The sequence below is a fragment of the Ahaetulla prasina genome, chromosome 2 (assembly GCF_028640845.1).
Source record: "Ahaetulla prasina isolate Xishuangbanna chromosome 2, ASM2864084v1, whole genome shotgun sequence".
Classification (NCBI taxonomy): Eukaryota; Metazoa; Chordata; class Lepidosauria; order Squamata; family Colubridae; genus Ahaetulla; species Ahaetulla prasina.
In genome coordinates this window covers 282,574,052-282,597,375 of record NC_080540.1, presented here as the reverse complement: position 1 = coordinate 282,597,375, position 23,324 = coordinate 282,574,052, and the positions used below count along the sequence as shown (strand labels likewise).

Below are 23,324 nucleotides of genomic sequence, written 5' to 3'. Positions count from 1 at the left end.
ACATCCACATCACCACATCACAGCGCATTCTTAAAGTCAACGTATCCTAGGAATTAAATAAAAGAATAATAAAAGCGCCGTGTAATTACTTGAAATAATTGCAGTAAGTCCTCTTAAGCGTTGAATTGAGAAAGGAAGGTGTAAAAAGAGTTTGGACTGACGATGGACTGCCATTTGTCTGGAATAGTATAGGATGTCCTGCTATGGGTAGGAGGCAATGGTGAAATTCAATTTTTTTTTTACTACCGGTTCTGTAGGGGTTGGGCTAGAAGATCTCCAAGGTCCCTTCCAACCCTATTATTCTGTGCTGTATGTTTTAAGTTTAATAACTCCTACCCTCAAAACGACGCTATAGAGCACTGCACACCAGAACAACTAGACACAAGAACAGTTTTTTCCCGAAGGCCATCACTCTGCTAAACAAATAATTCCCTCAACACTGTCAGACTATTTACTGAATCTGCACTACTATTAATCGTTTCATAGTTCCCATCACCAATCTCTTTCCACTTATGACTGTATGACTATAACTTGTTGCTGGCAATCCTTATGATTTATATTGATATATTGATCATCAATTGTGTTGTAAATGTTGTACCTTGATGAACGTATCTTTTCTTTTATGTACACTGAGAGCATATGCACCAAGACAAATTCCTTGTGTGTCCAATCACACTTGGCCAATAAAATTCTATTCTATTCTATTCTAATAAATGATGAATAAATCACACACACACGTACAAACAAACCCCTCTAAACTTTTCTCCTGCTTGAAGGCCATAAGAGTAAATTGGAGAATTGGAGAATTGGCCATCTTGTTACCAAGGCTAAGAAGAATCTGCATCGGTCCCTTTCGTTTTTGATTTATATACCTCTATCAGCAGTTACCAAGGCAGCACAATGGGGTGGAAATGAAAATGCTCTCTACAATGTTCATTCTGTAATCACGGATACTTTTTTCCTTCTCTTTCTCTCTTCAGCTCAGCTACAAAATTTAATAAGTAGTGTTTGCATAGCTTGTCTGTCAACCTTTTTCTTTCTTTCTTTTTTTCAGCTAAGCAGTTGCTGGCTGTTCAAAACCAAGCAGTGTTTGGGAAGGCAAACAGCCTGGAGATAAACATTACTTACTGATAGATGGGCAGCAATAACTGTCCAGATCTATGAAGATCACAGTTGGGCGCTGGGTGTTTACATTTGTCCACCCTTCTCCTCTACCTTCCAGTGGCTTGTGTAGATCAAAATGTGGGAAGAATGGTTGGCTAAAATGTAGGCTAAAACATATGAAGAACAGTTACAGGAATTGGGTATGTCTAGTTTAATGAAAAGAACGACTAGGAGTGACATGATCGCAGCGTTCCAATATCTAAGGCACTGTCACAAAGAAGAGAGGGAATCAATGTAGCAGCAGTTTTTCTCCATTTTTAACCGAATAATAGAGTTGGAAGGAACTTTGGAGGTCTTCTAGTCCAACCCCATTCAGGCAGGAAACCCTCTACCATTTCAAACAAATGGTTGTCCAATCTCTTCTTAAAAAACCTCCACAATGGAGCACCATGACTTCTGGAGGCAAGTTGTTCTACTGATTAATTGTTCTGACTGTTAGAGGACATTTCTCCTTAGTTCTAGGTTAGTTCTCTCCTTGATTAGTTTCCTTCCATTATTTCTTGTACTGTCTTCAGGACAAGTCTGTGCCTTGGAGAAGAATATATTAATATTCTTATAGAACAGAGGTCTCCAACCTTGGTCCCTTTAAGACTTGTGGACTTCAACTCCCAGAGTCCCTCAGCCAGCAAAGCTTGAGTTGAAGTCCGCCAGGCTTAAAGTTGCCAAGGTTGGAGACCCCTGTTCTAGGACACAGGTGTCCAACTACTGTATACAGTTATTTATGCTGTATTATGCAATGAAGATGAAAATCCTTTAGAATTTCACCTCTTAAATGTTAGCCTTTCAATAGCCTTTGCATTGAAGTCCACAATAGTTAATGCCTTGTCACTATTGGTTTGGCTGCAGCTGCTTAATAGTTTCCGTTCCTGAAAATTTAAAGCAGTTGCCTTAAGGCATACAAAACCTTGACATTATATATCTGTGTTTTTAAATACGATGTGTCCTTTCCTTTCCTCTCACTTCTGGAAAGTAATCAGACAATAGAAAAAATAAGCAGAACTAAGCAAAAACCTATCCATCTACAAAAAAACAATTTTGTTAAAGCTAATGACACAAAACAATTTATGTGAATCAAATCTCCAGTTATATTCTCACCTTATTGTAATTATTAGATTTTTATTGTAATTATTAGATTTTTATTGTAATTATTAGATTTTTATCCCACTTTTGTGTGTGTGTGTGTGTATGTGTGTATATATATATATATATATGTATATGTATATGTATGTATGTATATATATATATATATATATATATATATATATATATATATATATATATATATATATATATATATATATATATATTTATAATTTCCTGAGGTTTACACGGGTGTTTGTATGTAGGTCTTTGGTTATTCGGGTTTTCTCCCGCGTAAAATTGGAAGTGCCTTGGCGATGTTTCGACGAAGTCTCATTCGTCATCTTCAGGCTTCAGCTTCGTGCTTCTGGGAGCAATGTGTGATTGCAGCTGTTTCTTCCTTTTTAACTGCTAGTGGGGGGTTTTATGCAAGAGCAGAAAATGGATAAGCTCACTGCCCAAGTGAAGTATACAAGGAAATACAATCATGGTGTGAATGGAGGAATTAAAAGGAATTATAAATCAAATTTTTCAGAGTTATGCTTAAAGACACTTCATCTTCTAGATTAACTACTGCCAGGATAAATTTTATTTTTATTTATTTATTTTTGTCACACAGTATATATAAGCATAAGCATGTAATAACTATACAATATATAAGCATATGAGTATAAGTATGAGTATAAAATAACTATATTAATTGGATATAACGAAAGGAGACAATAGGACAGGAACAGTAGGCACGCTTGTGCTCTTATGCACGCCCCTTAAATGCTAAACGATAAAATACAAAGCTAAATAAAATTAATGAAATAATGTAACACACATTACTAACTTATTAAGACAATTAACTTATTAACTTAATAACTTATAAAGACAAAGGCCGGCTTTTCCACAACTCACAACAAACCATCCTACATTTTGCAAGTTCAAGTACTCAGTCTATATATAGCATTTTCTCTGCAGACACTTCTTAGCTCCACCCCCGCAGCCTTCCATATCTTTGCCACGCCTCCTCTCCCTTCACTCATCTCGGCTAAGCCCCTTCTCTTTCTTTCCTCCAATCAACAATGTACACGGGTAGGAGAACCTCACAAATAGTTAGCTGTCGCCCCAATAGCCCGATAGAAGACTTCGAATTAATAATCTCCCCGGAATCGATTCAGAAAAGTTTTTCACTCGTTTTTTTTCTATCGGACTTCTGTGTCTTTTTTTAAAAAAAAAATCGCACCTCACCTCACCAATGAAGACATTTCCCTCCTTGTTCAGGCAGTTGAGTAGGACACCAACATGGAAAGTGGAAAGGCCCGCCGTGTGCTTCCCGTCGCATTCTGGGACGGGTAGTTTCCCGAAACTTAGCTCGCCTTCGAGGGGCGCGAGCGAGCGGTGGAGGAGACTACAACTCCCAGATGCCTACTAGGCCAAAATCTGTGGCTCTATTGGAGCAGACCCGTGGGGGGGGGGAATGGGAATAGGCTTTGAGAAGCGGAAGGCGGCAAGCGCGACGTCCGCGGCTGTGGCACCTGCTGGAGGGCGGCTGGCTGGATCAGGAGGCGGGGAAGTGGGGCTGGCCGGCCCCAGTCTTGGGCTAGGGGGGTTCCGACCTAGGTTGCCTTCCCTTGTTGCAGGTGGAAGAAAAAGAAGGGAGAGAAAGGTGAGCGGAGCAGGTGGCTGGCTGGGCTGGGGATGATGGGGCGCGGGGTGCTTTGAGCCGGGGTTGTTGGGAGTTGCGGGGTGGTGGTGGTGGAGGGGTAGACATCTGCCTGGGCTGAGCTCTACCTGGACTCTCTTCCCTGCTTTTACTGCCCAAGCTCAGCCTCTGGCTTAGCTGGGAGTCTTTGGGACGGGATGGGCAGCGGTCCATGGGACCTTCTGGAGGGGTTGGCTGGGGATACAGGTAGATGAATAGAATAGAATAGAATAGAATAGAATAGAATAGAATAGAATAGAATTTTATTGGCCAAGTGTGATTGGACACACAAGGAATTTGTCTTGGTGCATATGCTCTCAGTGTACATAAAAGAAAAGATACCTTCATCAAGGTACAACATTTACAACACAAATGATGGTCAATATATCAATTTAAAGTGCACTCGAAAGGCCACAGGTAGCCAGTGCAGTCTGCGCAGGAGCGGTGTTACGTGGGAGCTATGCGTAGCTCCCTCTATCACCCGCGCAGCTGCATTCTGGACTAACTGAAGCCTCCGAGTGCACCTCAAGGGGAGCCCCATGTAGAGAGCATTACAATAATCCAAGTGAGAGGTAACGAGCGCATGAGTGACTGTGCACAAGGCATCCCGATCAAGGAAGGGGCGCAACTGCCGAACCAGGCAGACCTGGTGGAAGGCCCTACTGGAGACGGCCGTCAAATGATCTTCAAACGACAGCCGATCATCCAGGAGGGCACCTAAGTTGCGCACCCTATCCTTTGGGGCCAGTAACTCGCCTCCAACAGTCAGCTGCGGCTGCGGCTGCAGCTGACTGAATCGGGATGCCGGCATCCACAGCCACTCCGTCTTGGAGGGATTAAGCTTGAGCCTGTTTCTCCCCATCCAGACCCGTACGGCTTCCACACACTGGGACAGCACTTCAACAGTTTCATTGGGGTGGCCTGGGGTGGAGAAGTACAGCTGGGTGTCATCATTTAATTAAACAATTAAATTACATTAAATTAAACAATTAAAACTCGGACCACACGTCTTCTGAATAGTTTTTATACCAGAGCTATAATTGCACTCAGCAATGAACTTTAGAGCCACCGTCAGTGAGCTGTTGGACAGCATTACTTGGTCTGCTGTGTGGATTCTTGGATGGTTTAGGGGTGTGGAATTTTTGGTGGGTGGGGGTGTGTCTGGGGATTGTCGTCTGTGTTGGGCTTGGTCTCTGGGTGTTATGTGAATTTCATTGTATGGGTACACTGTGTATATACGTACAAGGACAATAAACTATATATATAAAAAAAGGCTGGCCTGGCATGGTCCCAGAAGTTCTTGGGAGCAAACTACGAAAAACTTTCCCAAAAAAGCATATTCTAATAAAAATGTCAAAAATCGAATGATATACGTACATTTATTTTTAAAATGCAATTCAGTTTACGTATTTTTTCACAGGGACTTGAAAGACTCTGCATTAAATGGTACCACATAAAAGTTCAGTGACCAAAATAAAACACATGTGATGTGTGATCACTGAAGGCTGGGTAAATGTGGTTAGATGCAACTTTTTTGTTTTTTTGTTTTTGTTTGTTTACATTTATACCCCGCCCTTCTCCGAAGACTCAGGGCGGCTTACAATGTATAAGGCAATAGTCTCATTCTATTTGTATATTATTATTTTTTTACAAAGTCAACTTATTGATCTATCTGAATGCCAAGCTTCCATGAATTCCCTGGCGTTCGTGGATTTGGCTTGATGAAATAGCCTAGTTGGGTAATGAAATGTCTGCCAGTTGGCAGCCCAGTTCAGCGAGCACCAAGTTCTCCACAATTCAAAACCCCGAGCTGCAGATATTCTCTTCTATTGAAACTAGTGGGTGCAGTCCACTCTGGGCACCCATTTCAACTCACTGAAGCAGGTGACTGAATTGACCCAATATTTGGCTTTGAATAAGGGACTGACTCATACCTTTCTCAAACAGGTGGGGCACCTGGCCCCAACCCACAGAGCACGGTGAAGGAAGCAACAATTCCATAGACACCCATCTGCAGTTTTAAAGAAATTAGGGTAAGCTTCTCCCTTCCAAAATCTCCAGACTTCTCATGTTGGCGTATTCATTAAGTTTTGAATCTTTTCTTGAGTTTCTTGTAACCCAGATTATGAGATGTCATTTAGTTATTATTTTTTTGCCCCACCAAATGGAGAGAGAATGTGAGATAACAAACTATTCTTCCTTTTGTTGATTGTTCTTCCCATTTTTTTCTCAGTCTCCCTTGCAAACTTTCACAACATGCTATACCACAGAAAACCTCAATAAAGATTAACCTTCAAGCTAAGCAAGTTAAAGAAATTGTTGGTCTAACCACCAAATTAAATGCATTGTCTAAACCCAGCCATAGTGTTCAGTGCTGAGAACCTGCAAGATTTGACCGGGTACAAAAAAAGTGAACTACATTCTACTGTGGTTTGTTTATGGCAAGTTATGTATTCAGCCAGTTAGCATCTGTTCAGTAACAGATTAAGGAAGCCTTATCTCCCAGTCTATACACACACACCATTAGTATTTGTATCTGTTACATCAGACACCGCACTTAAGTTGTGTAACCTGTAGGAAGCCTGGTATGGTTGATTGTGAGACGCAGTTCATTAAAAAGATTCAGGTATGCGTTAAACACTGGGCATTTTAGATATACAGTTGAATTTCTTTTACAACTATTGGGATTAAATTCAATCCACTGTCTGAAGTTTTGGAAACCATGATTTGATTTCTGAACAGCTTTTTCCGGCTGCTTAGCTTTATGTTAGAAAAAGTAGCTAATTTCTGAGACTGTGTGTATCCATAACTTTGTTTTAGCATATGTTGCAAAGGCAGTTGGCTTCTGGCTGAGCTCCTTCTGCCATGTGTATCTCTTATTAAAAGTGTTCCCTTGCAACAAATTTGGGAAACAACTAAAGAGCTGGTAGCGATTAAAGTAATACTGGGATATGCCACTGTGGCCTCTCATGGTATAAAGTGACTTTATATATCCATTGAGAAAATTCTGTGTCAAAGCTGAATGTCTGGTTTTAGGCTCTTTGCCTTCTCATTGCTTCCACACCATGGAATGTACTTCCCTTCAGAACAGAATTACAATTTGTCCCTGTTCTCCTTTCCTCTTGCAAAGAGTTAATATATTTTTTAGCCAAAGTGCTGTAAAAATCCTTCTCCAGTCTGGCCCTTTATAACTCCTGAATAATTCTGTACTTAGCATGGCCAGTGTTGTTGTTGTTGTTTTATTATTTATTTTATTTTATTTATTTATTATTTTATTATTTTAATTTTATTTATTTATTTATTTATTTTCCACATTTCTTAAATGGCCCATGACCCTCAAAGAGAGACCCTGGGCTGCCCACAATGTTAAAAAATACAAAACTATCCATCTACCCTGTTTTCCCCAAAGTAAGACATCCCCTGATAATAAGCCCAATCGGGCTTTTGAGCGCATGGCAATAAGGCCAAGCGCTTATTTCAGGTTTCAAAAAATATAAGATAGGGTCTTATTTTCGGGGAAACACGGTATCTATCTGTCTGTCTGTCTGTCTGTCTATCTACCTCTATCATCCATCCATCCATCTATCTATCTACCTACCTACCTACCTGCCTACCTACCTACCTACCTCTATATCAATCTATCTATATCATCTATCTATCTATACTAAAAATTTGGGAGGAGGCAAGAGTGATTAAATATTATGAAACTAGTGGGTGCAGTCCACTCTGGGCACCCATTTCAACTCACTGAAGCAGGTGACTGAATTGACCCAATATTTGGCTTTGAATAAGGGACTGACTCATACCTTTCTCAAACAGGTGGGGCACCTGGCCCCAACCCACAGAGCACAGTGAAGGAAGCAATAATTCCATAGACACCCATCTGCAGTTTTAAAGAAATTAGGGTAAGCTTCTCCCTTCCAAAATCTCCAGACTTCTCATGTTGGCGTATTCATTAAGTTTTGAATCTTTTCTTGAGTTTCTTGTAACCCAGATTATGAGATGTCATTTAGTTATTATTTTTTACAAAGTCAACTTATTGATCTATCTGAATGCCAAGCTTCCGTGAATTCCCTGGTGTTCGTGGATTTGGCTTGATGAAATAGCCTAGTTGGGTAATGAAATGTTTGCCAGTTGGCAGCCCAGTTCAGCGAGCACCAAGTTCTCCACAATTCAAAACCCCGAGCTGCAGATATTCTCTTCTATTGAAACTAGTGGGTGCAGTCCACTCTGGGCACCCATTTCAACTCACTGAAGCAGGTGACTGAATTGACCCAATATTTGGCTTTGAATAAGGGACTGACTCATACCTTTCTCAAACAGGTGGGGCACCTGGCCCCAACCCACAGAGCACAGTGAAGGAAGCAATAATTCCATAGACACCCATCTGCAGTTTTAAAGAAATTAGGGTAAGCTTCTCCTTCCTGAGAAGTCTCTGGGTAACCCTAAACAGGGCCATCAGGCAACCCTCTGTGGATTCATTAAGAGCAGAGAAGTGTTGGCTGGAGCTTTTATAGGAAATATATCTGTAGGGCAGCATCTTGGAAGAAACTACAAATTAGGCTATTTCCAGCTTAACCTAAAAATAATAAAATAGGTGGGGTGTATTGATACTGAGCGATACAACTGAACCTCTACTAACACAATCGATAACGGTTAGAGGTGCCAACTCTCGTACCCTGTTTATTACAATTTGGCTTGGCACCATCCGTTGATTGACTCACTCCAGTTTAAGAATAAGGTCTTTGTTTTCTTTCCTTATAGCTCTCAAAATGGATATTTTTGGAGACCTGCGGCGAATGAACAAGCGCCAGGTAAAAGAGGGGTACAGTTTGTTTTGCAGTGTCGGCTTGTGAGCAATGGCTAAGCTTGTTTGTTTCAAAATTGCTTGTATCCACAGTCCGAATCAATTTAATGAAATTGATGTCTTATCAATTTCAGGCAGTCCCTGTTTAATGACCATGCATTCAGCGACTCTTTGAAGTTACGATAGTGCTGAACAAATGACATTTATACCCAGTCCTCAAAGTTACAGCTGTTGGGGTGCCCCTGTGGTCACATGATCAGAATTCAGGCATTTGGCAGCCCACCTGCATTTACGACCACAGGGTACACTTTAACAATCCCCACCCAAGTAGCTCCCCTCATCTCTTAACTTTAGATCAGCGAAGGGGAACTATGGCTCTTACATGATTTGGGGACTTCAACTCCCAGAATTCCTGAGCCAGCATGGCCCTTTTATGACTTGTGAACTTCAACTCCCAGAATTCCTGAGCCAGCATGGCCCTTTTATGACTTGCGCACTTCAACTCCCAGAATTCCTGAGCAAGCATGGCCCTTTTATGACTTGCGCACTTCAACTCCCAGAATTCCTAGGCCAGCATGGCCCTTTTATGACTTGTGAACTTCAACTCCCAGAATTCCTGAGCCAGCATGGCCCTTTTATGACTTGTGCACTTCAACTCCCAGAATTCCTGAGCCAGCATGGCCCTTTTATGACTTGTGCACTTCAACTCCCAGAATTCCTGAGCCAGAATGGCCCTTTTATGACTTGCGCACTTCAACTCCCAGAATTCCTGAGCAAGCATGGCCCTTTTATGACTTGTGCACTTCAACTCCCAGAATTCCTGAGCCAGAATGGCCCTTTTATGACTTGTGAACTTCAACTCCCAGAATTCCTGAGCAAGCATGGCCCTTTTATGACTTGTGCACTTCAACTCCCAGAATTCTGAGAGTTGATGTTCCCAAATCATAAAAGGGTCATTGTTTCTCACCCTTGCTTTGGACCCTTTGGCCCTTCATGTGGCAGTGGCATGGAAGAAGGAAAGAAAGTCTTGTGCAGCCAGCAGCTGCCTCACAGAGAGTCCAGCTGGGCAGGTCTCGGGAGCAGCAGGAGCAAGAAAATTATGAAGATCAGCTGCAGGGTATGGAGGGCAGAATGGGGAGGGCAGCTGCAGCTGGGCCTTCGTGCTGCTACGCTGAACTTTACGGTGCTAAGTTGGGCTGAGGCTGCTGCAGCTTTGTGTCTCAGTGCTGGGCTGGATTGAGGCGATTGCAGCTTCATAAAGTGCCAAGTTGGATATTCTCATCAGCAATGGGAGGAAGAAGAAGAAGGTCAATTGGGGGTGATGGCCAGCAGAACGTAGGACAGGTAGCACACCTCTCTGTCTCTGGCAACAGCCACCCCCAGTCTGACTTACACTTGCACCAAGCCATTATAGCCACTTATCCGACCACAGGCCTGCTTGTGAGCCACCCATGCAACTTCCTGCCATCTTCCCCGTTGACTTTGCTCATTGATGATCAGAAGCCATCAGAAAGTTGGAAGGAGATCTTTGCTTAATGAACCGTGATACGGGTCGATAGCGGTAACAGGGTCTACTGGGATTTCCATCACTAAGCACTGAGGTCATGCGACATCCTTCCCAACCGCATCGCTTAGTGACAGAGGATCCAGTCTCAATTATCACTGTTGACCCAGGACTACCTGTCCTGCTTTGAAACATATATACCTTGAAATTAGCAATCTTGTTCAGAAAGACTTCTGTATTATTATTATTTTTTTTAAAAAGAGAGCCATTATTTTTCAATCAGAAGTACAAGCATTGTAGATTTGGTTATTTTTAGTGCCGGGTAAAGCATGTAAGTACAAGCAATAAAAACCTCCACGGAGCATTAAAACATCTGGTTTTTTGGAAGATGCATTATCATTGCAAGCTATACTAGGAAAGCGTTTGCATGTGTTAGCAATTTTACCTGCTGAGTCTTTCAGATGTTGAATTTCCTTTTGGCATATCATGTTGTGTCGTTTTTGTTCCTTCAAGTGGGATGAGGGGCAGAAAGAAAGGTTGCCCACTATAAACCTTGATGTCTTGAAACAGGGAAACCTGCAAGTTGAAAAAAGATCGGATTTTGGGTGCTTCGAGAATTCCCCACCCCCCCACCCCCGATCTCCCATATTTACGTGTCTACGTGTCCTATGTGGTTCGCCTTTTTATTTTTTTAAAAAGCACTTCTCTTTTAATGTAAATGAAAGCAAAAACAATTTCAACTCCCAGAATTCCTGAGCAAGCATGGCCCTTTTATGACTTGTGCACTTCAACTCCCAGAATTCCTGAGCCAGAATGGCCCTTTTATGACTTGCGCACTTCAACTCCCAGAATTCCTGAGCAAGCATGGCCCTTTTATGACTTGCGCACTTCAACTCCCAGAATTCCTAGGCCAGCATGGCCCTTTTATGACTTGTGAACTTCAACTCCCAGAATTCCTGAGCCAGCATGGCCCTTTTATGACTTGTGCATTTCAACTCCCAGAATTCCTGAGCCAGAATGGCTGGGTCAGGAATTCTGAGAGTTGATGTTCCCAAATCATAAAAGGGTCATTGTTTCTCATCCTTGCTTTGGACCCTTTGGCCCTTCATGTGGCAGTGGCATGGAAGAAGGAAAGAAAGTCTTGTGCAGCCAGCAGCTGCCTCACAGAGAGTCCAGCTGGGCAGGTCTCGGGAGCAGCAGGAACAAGAAAATTATGAAGATCAGCTGCAGGGTATGGAGGGCAGAATGGGGAGGGCAGCTGCAGCTGGGCCTTCGTGCTGCTACGCTGAACTTTATGGTGCTAAGTTGGGCTGAGGCTGCTGCAGCTTCGTGTCTCAGTGCTGGGCTGGATTGAGGCGATTGCAGCTTCATAAAGTGCCAAGTTGGATATTCTCATCAGCAATGGGAGGAAGAAGAAGAAGGTCAATTGGGGGTGATGGCCAGCAGAACGTAGGACAGGTTGCACACCTCTCTGTCTCTGGCAACAGCCACCCCCAGTCTGACTTACAATTGCACCAAGCCATTACAGCCACTTATCCGACCACAGGCCTGCTTGTGAGCCACCCATGCAACTTCCTGCCATCTTCCCCATTGACTTTGCTCATTGCCATCAGAAGCCATCAGAAAGTTGGAAGGAGATCTTTGCTTAATGAACCGTGATACGGGTCAATAGCGGTAACAGGGTCTACTGGGATTTCCATCACTAAGCACTGAGGTCATGTGACATCCTTCCCAACCGCATCGCTTAGTGACAGAGGATCCAGTCTCAATTATCACTGTTGACCCAGGACTACCTGTCCTGCTTTGAAACATATATACCTTGAAATTAGCAATCTTGGTCAGAAAGACTTCTGTATTATTATTATTTTTTTTAAAAAGAGAGCCATTATTTTTCAATCAGAAGTACAAGCATTGTAGATTTGGTTATTTTTAGTGCCGGGTAAAGCATGTAAGTACAAGCAATAAAAACCTCCACGGAGCATTAAAACATCTGGTTTTTTGGAAGATGCATTATCATTGCAAGCTATACTAGGAAAGCGTTTGCATGTGTTAGCAATTTTACCTGCTGAGTCTTTCAGATGTTGAATTTCCTTTTGGCATATCATGTTGTGTCATGTTTATTCCTTCAAGTGGGATGAGGGGCAGAAAGAAAGGTTGCCCGACATAAACCTTGATGTCTTGAAACAGGGAAACCTGCAAGTTGAAAAAAGATCGGATTTTGGATGCTTCGAGAATCCCCTCCCCCCCCCTCATATTGACATATTGTGTCCTATGTAGTTTGCCTTTTTAGTTTTTTTAAAAGCACTTCTCTTTTAATGTAAATGAAAGCAAAAACAATTTAAATCCGGTATTTCTCAAACTCAGCAACTTTAAGAACTCCCAGTGGCATTCACAGGGCTGAGTCCAAAGGTGAGATGGTAGAAGCAGCCTTATGACATAATCAGGGATGGGCTGCTGGGGGTTCGCAGCGGTTTGGGAGAACCTCTAGCTAAGATTCTGTGCAGTTCAGAGAACCCCCAAATCCCACTCCTGGTAGGCCTTCCCCCACCCCACCCTGCTTCTCCCACAAATCCCCACGTGGCCTGTTTCGGATGCAGGTAAGTGCAGGGTGCGCACAGAGGCTCAGGGAGGCAAAAAAAATGGCCTACCAGAAGTTCGGGAAGGCCAGAAACGCACCGGTTTCCGGCCTCCAGAGGGCCTCCAGGGCCTGGGGAGGCCATTTTCGCCCTCCCGGAGGCTTGAAGAAATCCTTCTGAGCCCGGGGAGGGCAAAAGCACCCCCCCTCCGCCATGGTGCACGAGGCCGACTAGGCCATGCCCACCATGGCCACGCCCACCCAGGAACCGGGCAGAGAACCCCTTGCTAGAATTTTTGAAGCCCACCCCTGGACATAAGGACATGCATCACAGTGCTGTATCTGCTATCTTGTGCCAAAGCTGAGGGAAAATACATGCTGGCCCCATCCACTTTCATTATTATCCTTCCCTCTGACTATCTCTAAAAGATTGAATGACCTTACGTTAGATCAAAGTAGGCAGGCTGCGGACTTCATGCTTTCCCCGGGCATGTGCACACACAGCTGCCTGAAGATCCTGAAATCAGCACTGTTTTGGGCAACACAGGTTTCCACTGAATAAGCTAGTGAGCATGGGGTTTGCTCTTTGTTTATATGCAGTTGCTTGTCCTGCCAGTGTTGGTGGGGATGTGGTTTTCTCCTTGATAAGATACTGTTTTCTGCTTGATTGTTTGTTTCTGTGATGGTTTCTTGATTAGGGTAATTGCTTTCTCTCTTTTTGTCTGGTATTAATCTCTGCTTATCTGGGTGTTAGCTGCTGAAGGGGATTTGTTCCGATCCTTTTGTTTACTTCTTAACTTCTTTATTGTCTCTCTTGAATGATGTGTAAATATGGTTTATCTCTATGTGTCTATGGATGGCTGATATGCCTGAGTGACAAGCTTCCCTAGTGTTTTCGATTTAGCTTGGTCTAGGTCCCTAGGATGTTCACAGTTTCCCAGTTGAAACTATGGTTAAATCTGTCCATGTGCTGTGAAATTAAGGAATCTTCATTGTGTCTTCTGACTGCTAATTAGCGTTCATGGATGAGCTCTGCTAGCCTTCTGTTTGTCCTACATAGTGGCTGTTTACAATACTTCCACTTTATGATGATTCCTATTCTTTTTCTTCTTGGTCTCCTGAGTCTCTTGGTTTACTTAAAATGTTTGGCTTGTGGGGGAGAGTGGGGGCTTGGCTTGTGTGCTGTGGTGATGGTTGTGGTTGTAAAGGTAGTCCTCCACTTATGACTATAATTGACCCCAAAATTTCTGTTGCTAAGTGAGGATTTGTTAAGTCAGTTTTGGCCCCATTTTACGGGGTCAGTTTGGCCCCATTTCAGTTGTTAACTGAATCATTGCAGTTGTTAACTTAAGTAACACACTTGTCAAGTGGATCCGGCTTCCCCATTGACTTTGCCGGTCAGAAAGTCGCAAAAGTTGATCACATGACCCCGGGACACTGCAACGGTCATAAATACGAATCAGTTGCCAAGTATCCAAATTTGAATCACGTGACCATGGGGATGCTGTAATGTTTGCGAGGGTGGAAAAAGTGTCACCTTTTTTTGTGTGTAACTTTGAACGGTCACTAAATGAACTGTTGTAAATTGAGGACTACCTGTACTATACATCCAGTGGTGGGTTTCAATTTTTTTTACTACCGATTCTGTGGGTGTGGCTTGGTGGGCGTGGCAGGGGAAGGTTACTGCAAAATCCCCATTTCCTCCCGATCAGCTGGGACTCAAGAGGCAGAGAATAGATGGGGGCGGGGCCAGTCAGAATTTTTACTACCAGTTCTCTGAACTACTCAAAATTTCCGCTACTGGTTCTCCAGAACTGGTCAGAACCTGCTGAAACCCACCTCTGTATCCATCTGTAAGCAAACCATCGAGTCCAGAGAGCACCAAGGACTCCAACTTTGAGCTCCAAGTATTCTTTCTGTTGATAGAATAGAATAGAATAGAATAGAATAGAATTTTATTGGCCAAGTGTGATTGGACACACAAGGAATTTGTCTTGGTGCATATGCTCTCAGTGTACATAAAAGAAAAGATACGTTCATCAAGGTACAACATTTACAACACAATTGATGATCAATATATCAATATAAATCATAAGGATTGCCAGCAACAAGTTATAGTCATACAGTCATAAGTGGAAAGAGATTGGTGATGGGAACTATGAAACGATTAATAGTAGTGCAGATTCAGTAAATAGTCTGACAGTGTTGAGGGAATTATTTGTTTAGCAGAGTGATGGCCTTCGGGAAAAAACTGTTCTTGTATCTAGTTGTTCTGGTGTGCAGTGCTCTATAGCGTCGTTTTGAGGGTAGGAGTTGAAACAGTTTATGTCCAGGATCTGCAAATATTTTCACGGCCCTCTTCTTGATTCGTGCAGTATACAGGTCCTCAATGGAAGGCAAGTTGGTAGCAATTATTTTTTCTGCAGTTCTAATTATCCTCTGAAGTCTGTGTTTTTCTTGTTGGGTTGCAGAACCGAACCAGACAGTTATAGAGGTGCAAATGACAGACTCAATAATTCCTCTGTAGAATTGGATCAGCAGCTCCTTGGGCAGTTTGAGCTTACTGAGTTGGCGCAGAAAGAACATTCTTTGTTGTCCTTTTTTAATGATGTTTTTGATGTTAGCTGTCCATTTGAGATCTTGCGATATGATAGAACCCAGAAATTTGAAGGTTTCTACTGTTGATACTGTGTTGTCAAGTATTGTGAGAGGTGGAAGTATGGAAGGGTTTTTCCTAAAATCTACCACCATTTCTACGGTTTTGAGTGTGTTCAGTTCCAGATTGTTTTGGTTGCACCACCAAATAGTATGATAGTAAGTAGTGGGAATCAAGCAAAATTGATAGTAAGTAGTGGGAATCAAGCAGTCTGCTGTAGTACTTCTAACTTTGCAAAGGTCTCTCTGTCACTCCAGGAAGTGTGAGGGGTTTTCTTATTTTCAGAGTCAGTTCTGATGAGGATTGTGAACCTGTTTATCGGTGGGTACAAATACGTGGCATGAGCTGGTGCTAAATAGCTTTTTAACAAGTTGATAAGAGCAGTGGTGGTGCAGTGGTTAGAGTGCAGTAATGTAGGCTACTTCTGGTGACTGCCGGCTGTCTGCAGTTTGGCAATTCGAATCTCACCAGGCTCAAAGGTTGACTCAGCCTTTCTGTTCTGTCCCCTCCCGGCCTCAGCCACGCGAGCTGGCTAAACGAGCCAGTAATTGAGTTCACGGCTGCTATCAGTCCTGGCAGGGAATCTGCAGCTGCCTGCCGAAGTCTCCCTTATCTTGGGGGTGCCGGGCAACCAGGAAGTCAGGAATCCAGGCCGAATGTTCAGCTCAATTCTCCATGAGTCAGAGTTCAGCTCAATTTTTGCTCGTCACGGAGCAGAAGAGCAGCCAGGGCTGCTTTTATACTCTGTGGGCTGTGGCTCCATGACTCAGCACTCTCTAGGCCTGCCCCACCCCTTCTTTTGTTGTAGCCACCTCTTGTATCTCCGAAACCTGGGATCTAGCCAGGCCTGATTGCCATCAACCAGGTCTGGAGGCGTGGCCTGGGGGGGAGAGTCAGGGGACGGTGGCCTCATTATCTCCTCCACCTGGCCTGCCTCTGGCTCCTGGAGATGAGCCAGAGGAGCCGGTGCTCCAGAGGTAAGTCCTGATGGCCCTTCCCCGACACTTTCCGAGTCACTTTCTGGCAGGGGGGCTGGCTGGGGGGGCGCAGACACAACACTTCCATCCTTCCAAGGCTGGTAAAATGAGGACCCAGATTGTTCGGGGCAATAGGCTGACTCTGTAAACCGCTTAGAGAGGGTGGTCAAAGCACTGTGAAGCGGTATATAAGCCTAAGTGCTATTGTTATTGTAAATCAAAGAGTCTGTTTTTAGGCTTCTACTGAGCTAGTACCTGGGAAGCAATAAATCTGTTTCCCTTATTAGCAAGTTATTTGTTTTTTAAACAAATGGAAAACTGGGCCACCTCTTGGCATAGAGCTTTGCAGTGCCCTCCCATGCAGACAAGAAAGGTTTGATGTCATGTTTTTACCATGTGCTGATCTACTTCATGGCTCTCCAGTTGCTGCACTGTTTTTCTGGTTGACCAGTTTTGGATTGCCCTACTTCACCCCATACCTGCCATACTGTTGCCTTAATATACAAATGCAGCATCATGGAAGATTGACTATTCTAAGGAAACAGGTGCCGATTGAATGTAAAGATTATTTAAAAATTATTTATCTATTTATATCCCTGTTCTGCCTGAAACACTTTGTCCCTCAACCTCTTGTTCTTTGTTCTGTTGAGGCAGTCAGGTGTAACTGCTTAAAACATGTGAAAGACGCTGAGCTTGTCAGCTGAAAAGCTGAGAGCCTGGGTTCAAAACCCGAGCATCGCGTCATGGGGTGTGCTCCTGTTACTTGCTCCAGCTCCTGCCCACCTAGCAGTTTGAAAGCATGCAAATGCAAGTGTCAGTCCTGAAGCGAACCTGGCTGGGGTCATCTTTGAGGCTTCAGGGTTGCCACTAGATGAGACGGGGAGGGAAATAGTTAACTGGGGTTTTGCAGTCAAAACAGAAGGTTTTCTTGTGGGAACCAAGGTCATTCCAACAGGTTATTTCGAGGAGGAGCGAAGTAACCAAGCAACTGGCCAGCACCTCTATTGGACCATGTGACTGATGACTTGGGGAAAGGGGAAAAACTTTCTCTTTAATTAGGTAAAAACTGTGGGAACTTTCAGAGTCGGTTTTAAAAATTATTTATCTATTTATATCCCGTCCTTCACCGAAGACTCAGGGCAGCTTACAGTGTGTAAGGCAATAGTCTCATTCTATTTGTATATTTACAAAGTCAACTTATTGCCCCCCCCAATAATCTGGGTCCTCATTTTACCTACCTTATAAAGGATGGAAGGCTGAGTCAACCTTGGGCCTGGTGGGATTCAAGCCTGCAGTAATTGCAGGCAGCTGTGGTTTAATAACAGGCTATCTTACAGCCTGAGCCACCACGGCCCTTTAACTGGTTTTCACCAGTTGTGCCAATATGATGTATCCAATAATATTGTTCTTTGAGGAATCTACCTGCCTCGGAATTCTGCTTTCAATGGGTGCATTACTTGGAACGCTGACAGCGAGTAGATAAATAGGTACCACTTCAGTGGGAAAGTTAACAGCATTCTGTGCACCTCAGCATATAGTCATGCTGACCACAGGACCATGGAAATATCTTCAGACAAGGCTGGTTCCCTCAGCTAAGAAATTAAGATGAGCACCACTCCCTAGAGCTGTGATGGCGAACCTATGACATTTGTGCCACAGGTGGCACGTGTAACCATATCAGTAACACGCAAGCTCAGCTCCGGCATGCATGTGCACACCAGCCAGCTGATTTTCGGGCCTTCTGGGCCCACCAGAAGTAGGGAAAAGGCTGTTTCCTGCCTCCAGAGGGCATTGGGGGGGGGAGGAAAGCCTGTTTTTTGCTGTCCCCAGCTTCCAGAGCCTCTCTAGGAGTCTGGGGAGGGCAAAAATGGCTTTTCCCACCCCCTCAGAGGCCCTCCAGAAGCCCGAAACGGCCCGTTTGCCAACTTCCAGTGGGACTGGAAGTTGGCAAACGGGCTGTTTTCGGCCTTCGGAGGGCCTTCAGGTGGGTGGGGAAAGCCGTTTTCGCCCTCCCAGTCTCCTAGAAAGGCTCTGGAGCCAGGTGAGAGAGAAAAACAGGCCTACTGGGCCATCATGTGCCAGGAGCAGGGGGAGAGGTGGGGTCACGCACGTGGGGTTGGGGCGCATAGAATTATGGGTGTGGGCATATGCATGACCCTCCCAAAGGCCCCCCCTCCTGGCACCTGATAGCAAAAAGATTAGCCATCACTGCCCTAGAGTCAGACATGACTGGACACGGGAAACCTTTATCTATGGACAGTGCATTTTTTTTCTGATCAGTTCTAATTATGACAGGTGCAATACATGGTCTTTTGACTTATAGAGCCACTAGAAACCTGAAAGGCCAATACACCAAATAAAACCAGCTTCCTGTTCTCAAAACTCATCTACATCTGCTGGATCTACTTTTCATATCCAAGTTAATATTCTTTAATATTTTAGTTGAAGTTCCTTTATCTAAAGTTATTAAGGTCTTTTGTTGGTGTTGTATGGGTAAAAATTAAATTTGTGTCTAATATTTGAATTTGGAGATGTTCAGCGGTGTATTCTGTAAAATCCGAAAATGAGTACAGTGACTCTTGAAATAATAATAGCAACATTGGTAAATTATATGATCAAAGATCATATATGAGATTTGTTCTTTTCATTCTGCTCTTCCTTTTCTTGTAGCTCTATTACCAAGTTTTAAATTTTGCCATGATCGTGTCTTCAGCCCTAATGATATGGAAAGGCCTTATTGTTATCACCGGGAGTGAAAGTCCAATTGTAGTCGTGCTCAGGTATGTCTCTTTATGAAGAATTTGTTTGCTGGGATAGTCTGCAGCCCTCAATTTTTATCTCATTCCTGTCCCAAATTGGGAATAGGGAAAGAAGGAGTGAGTAGCAGGTTGTGATTTTTATAACCATCATTTCTTTAATTTGTTCCCTTGCTTTTAGTAAATTCCATCTAGGGTAAGCTGTGTTATGAAATTTGATTAGGTCATAGTAACCTAGCTATTCCTTTTTTAATCTTCTTCCTTCCATGGCTTAGGACCGGGCTATCTACGGGACCGCCTACTGCCGACTTCTATCTCCCATCGTCCGGTACGCTCCCACAGAGAGGGACTCCTCAGGGTGCCGTCAGCCAAACAGTGTCCTCTGGCGGCCCCAGGGAGGCCTTCTCTGTGGGAGCTCCCTGTGGAACGAACTTCCCCTCGGACTTGACAATTACCTGACCTTAGGACCTTCGCATGAACTTAAAACTTATTTATTTCGTATGGCTGGACTAGCCTGATTTTATTTTTATTGGATGGGTTTTAAATTTTGTTATTTTACGGGAAGTGCGTTTTTAACATTTTGGGCATTTGAATTAGTTTTTTAAGGGATGTTTTTAATTACTGTGTGTATTTATATTTTATCTGCCTGTTCACCGCCCTGAGTCCTTCGGGAGAAGGGCGGTATACAAATTAAAATATTATTATTATTATTATTATTATTCCTATAAAAAGCTTTAAGCAGCCTTATTCGTCAACATGTGTGTTCTTTTATATACGATGATGGCAGACTGAGAAACCATGGGTAATTCTTGATTATAGATTATTCCTACACCCTAATTTACACATGTTAAAAATAAGTATTGTTGGATTCTTGGTATTTTTTGAACTTAGTTGCTTTTCTGCAGATATTTTATTACAAGCTTGGATAACATCATCGTTGATGTTGGTTGAAAGTGACCAAACTGAGAGAACACTCAAGAACCCAAGAGTTCCACATAATATTCCTTACTTATTGAAATAAGCATTTATTGAACTTTTCCAATAATGTACCATGATGTTGAGCTCCTATAGATAAAATTTTTAGGGGGGCGCAATGGCTCATCAGTTAAAGTTTGACAGCCCAGGTTCAAGACCCCGCGCAACAGGGTGAGCTTCTGTTACATGCCCCAATTCCTGCCCACCTAGCAGCTTGAAAGCGTGAAAATGCGAGTACATAAATAGGTACCACTTGGATGGGAAGGTAACAGCGTTCTGTGCACCTTGGCATATAATTATACTGCCCACATAACCACGGAAGTGTTTCCCAACTATACTGGCTTCCTCTGCTAAAAAACAGAGATAAGCACCGCTCCCTAGTGTCGGAAATGACTAGACAGAGGAAACCTTTAGATAAAATTTTACAGAATTTCTTTGTTGAGATAGTTTGATTGATTTAAATCTATTGTGGGTAAACATTTGAAACATTTTAGGCCTTGTAACACAAAACCACATCAAATATTCTGTGCTTATTTATTTTTTGGTAATCATTGTGTTAATTGTAATGAGTGGTGCGGTGGCCTAGAGGTGGAGATCTCACCTCGCAATCAGGAGGTTGTGAGTTTGATCCTAGGTAGAAGCAGATATTTCTCTCTCTGGGCACAATGAGTATATATTGTTGTGACCCAGGCCCAAGTAGGTAGTAGGAAAGTCAGTCAGTGAAAAAACAATTCGAACAGCGTAGTTCAACAAAATTGAAGCAAATTCCTCCCAACACAAATTCCTCAGTTCTATCGGAAACCTTGGTCCCATTGGGCAAACTGCCAAGGGCCTTTCTTGGCAAACGTTCAGAAGACACTGATAAAAAAATAAATGCAAGAAGACGAAGCCACCAACGTTGTTTTCCAGCAAAGCCCAAACGCCGTTGCTGGTCTGTCTTAAGCCTTATGGGAGGGGTCAATCATCTCTTGGCCCTACTCCCGAGTTGTCCTTTCTGCTTCAGCTGCTCTTGCCTTCTGGCAGTTCTTTTTATGCGTGCATTAAGAACAGGCTCCTCCTGTTCCTCTGCCTCACTACTATCAGTCTCTGGAGGCTCTGGAGTCCGCACCTCACACCCTGATGGCCCTGGCCCCACCTCAGCCTCATCGCTGTCCAACTCTGTTGCCAGCTCCACAGCTGCTGGCGGACCACAACATATATTTTCTGAATATAACTCCGCATTGGTGACAGGAAAGGCATCCGGCCAGTAAACACTCGGCTCCATTCAGTTGCCCAGACTCCAGCCCAGTGTAAGGGATTATGGGGGTCAATAAAAGATGATGATTGTGTTAATTGTAAACATTCTTCTCTTCTCCTTTTCTAGTGGTAGTATGGAACCAGCCTTCCACAGGGGAGACCTCTTGTTCTTGACAAATTTCCGAGATGACCCCATCAGGGCCGGAGAAATTGTGGTTTTCAAAGTCGAAGGAAGAGATATTCCAATCGTGCACAGAGTGATTAAAGTTCACGAAAAGTAATGGTGGTCACACAAAATACAGTGTGTGTGGTGGGGGCTGTAGCTGAGGGTTTTCAGAGTTGGATTCCAAGTTAGCGGGTGGCGTTAAGATGAGGAAATTAGCAGAATCAGGACAAAAATGAATGATTTATTATTCATTTAGTTTAGGTAACTCTCGGTGGCTTACAATATTAAAAAATAAAACTACCTAAATAAAACACTGCAAAAATATTAAAAATGCAAAATACAATAGCTAAAAGATGGGAAGGGAAGGAGTAGCATGAGCAGGAGTGGGACACGGGATCTGATGTTAATCTATAAGCCACCTCCAACATAAAGCTCCTCCTTTGGAGCCTCTAGCGCAGGGGTCTCCAACCGTGTCAACTTTAAGCCTAGAAGACTTCAACTCCCAGAATTCCCCAGCCAGCTTTGCTAGGAGTTGAAATCCTCCAGGCTTAAAGTTGACACTGTTGGAGACCCCTGCTCTAGGCCAGGGGTCTCCAACCTTGGTCCCTTTAAGACTTGTGGACTTCAACTCCCAGAGTTCCTCAGCCAGCTTTCTGGTTGAGGGACTCTGGGAGTTGAAGTCCACAAGTCTTAAAGGGACCAAGGTTGGAGACCCCTGCTCTAGCCAACTGGCAGAGCGAGGTCTTTAGGTTCTTACGGAAGGTCAGGAGGGTTCGAGAGGACCTCGCTTTGGAGGGCAAGAACGAATGTTGAATTCATTGGAATTTAAGCCAAACGTGCTTTTTTCAAGAGGCAACTGGACTTTCTGGTTTTTCTTTGAAGACGTTTCGCTTCTCATCCAAGAGGCTTCTTCAGCATTGACTGGATGGTGGGGAGTGGAAGGATTAAAGGGACTGGATGGTGGGAACGTTAATTCAGTCAGAGCTGAAGAAGCTTCTTGGATGAGAAGCGAAACGTCTTCAAAGAAAAACCAGAAAAACCTTTTGCCTCTTGGAAAAAAAAACCCTTTGGGACAACCGTGACCTGGATGACTGAGCATCTCCGTAGACATTGGAATTTAAATTTTAGCAAAGCAAAGTTGAATTGTTGATATGCTTCTGTGTAGTTAAAAAGTTTTCCTAATCTGACAGAAACTTTTAGGGAGTGTTAGGGTTGCATCTGTGGCTTTTGGGAGAATTGGGTTTAAAAGGAAATAAAATACACATTTAAGGGGAATGGGGAAGAAAGCAAGCATTGGCAATTTAAGCATCCACATTATCTTAACTGTTGTATGGCAGGCTTTCTTTCTTTCTTTCTTTCTTTCTTTCTTTCTTTCTTTCTTTCTTTCTTTCTTTCTTTCTTTTTTCTTTTTGCTCTTAAATGCCAACTCCCAGTGCCACTTTTAATTTTGTTTTCCTTCCTTTTTTTTTTTTAATGGGAGAAGGCCCTTCTGTGTCTTGAATACCTAAATCATTGTTTTTCAAGCATTCTTGTAGTACAAATGTCAGACCTGATTTTTCTAGTGGGTTATTGCCCTTGCAACACGGTGACATTTTCAAAAGATTATTTTTTATAACATGACTTGTTCAAACATAACTCCAGAGTGATGTGACAGCCTTAAAATGAAACACGTTTAGACCTCTCTGCTCCATACTAGATGAAAATCAAGATGTATGATGGCACCTTTTCTGACTAGCCC

At 43.2% G+C, this 23,324-nt stretch overlaps 1 protein-coding gene across 4 annotated transcripts in view; it reads left to right on the top strand.

Moving 5' to 3' along the window:
- The first annotated feature begins 3,701 nt into the window (after positions 1-3,701).
- The window catches only part of SEC11C (SEC11 homolog C, signal peptidase complex subunit), a 33,370-nt gene continuing 13,747 nt past the window's right edge, over positions 3,702-23,324 (top strand). The window contains exons 1-5 of one of the 4 annotated variants that reach the window (XM_058170390.1): positions 3,702-3,898; positions 5,882-5,967; positions 8,699-8,748; positions 19,124-19,233; positions 21,548-21,697. In XM_058170390.1, the coding sequence (XP_058026373.1) occupies positions 8,707-8,748; positions 19,124-19,233; positions 21,548-21,697 (302 nt within the window). In that variant the 5' untranslated portion in view covers positions 3,702-3,898; positions 5,882-5,967; positions 8,699-8,706. Of the gene's footprint in view, positions 3,899-5,881; positions 5,968-8,255; positions 8,344-8,698; positions 8,749-19,123; positions 19,234-21,547; positions 21,698-23,324 lie in introns of those variants that run through there. The other 3 variants (XM_058170387.1, XM_058170389.1, XM_058170388.1) reach the window with 3 other exon arrangements.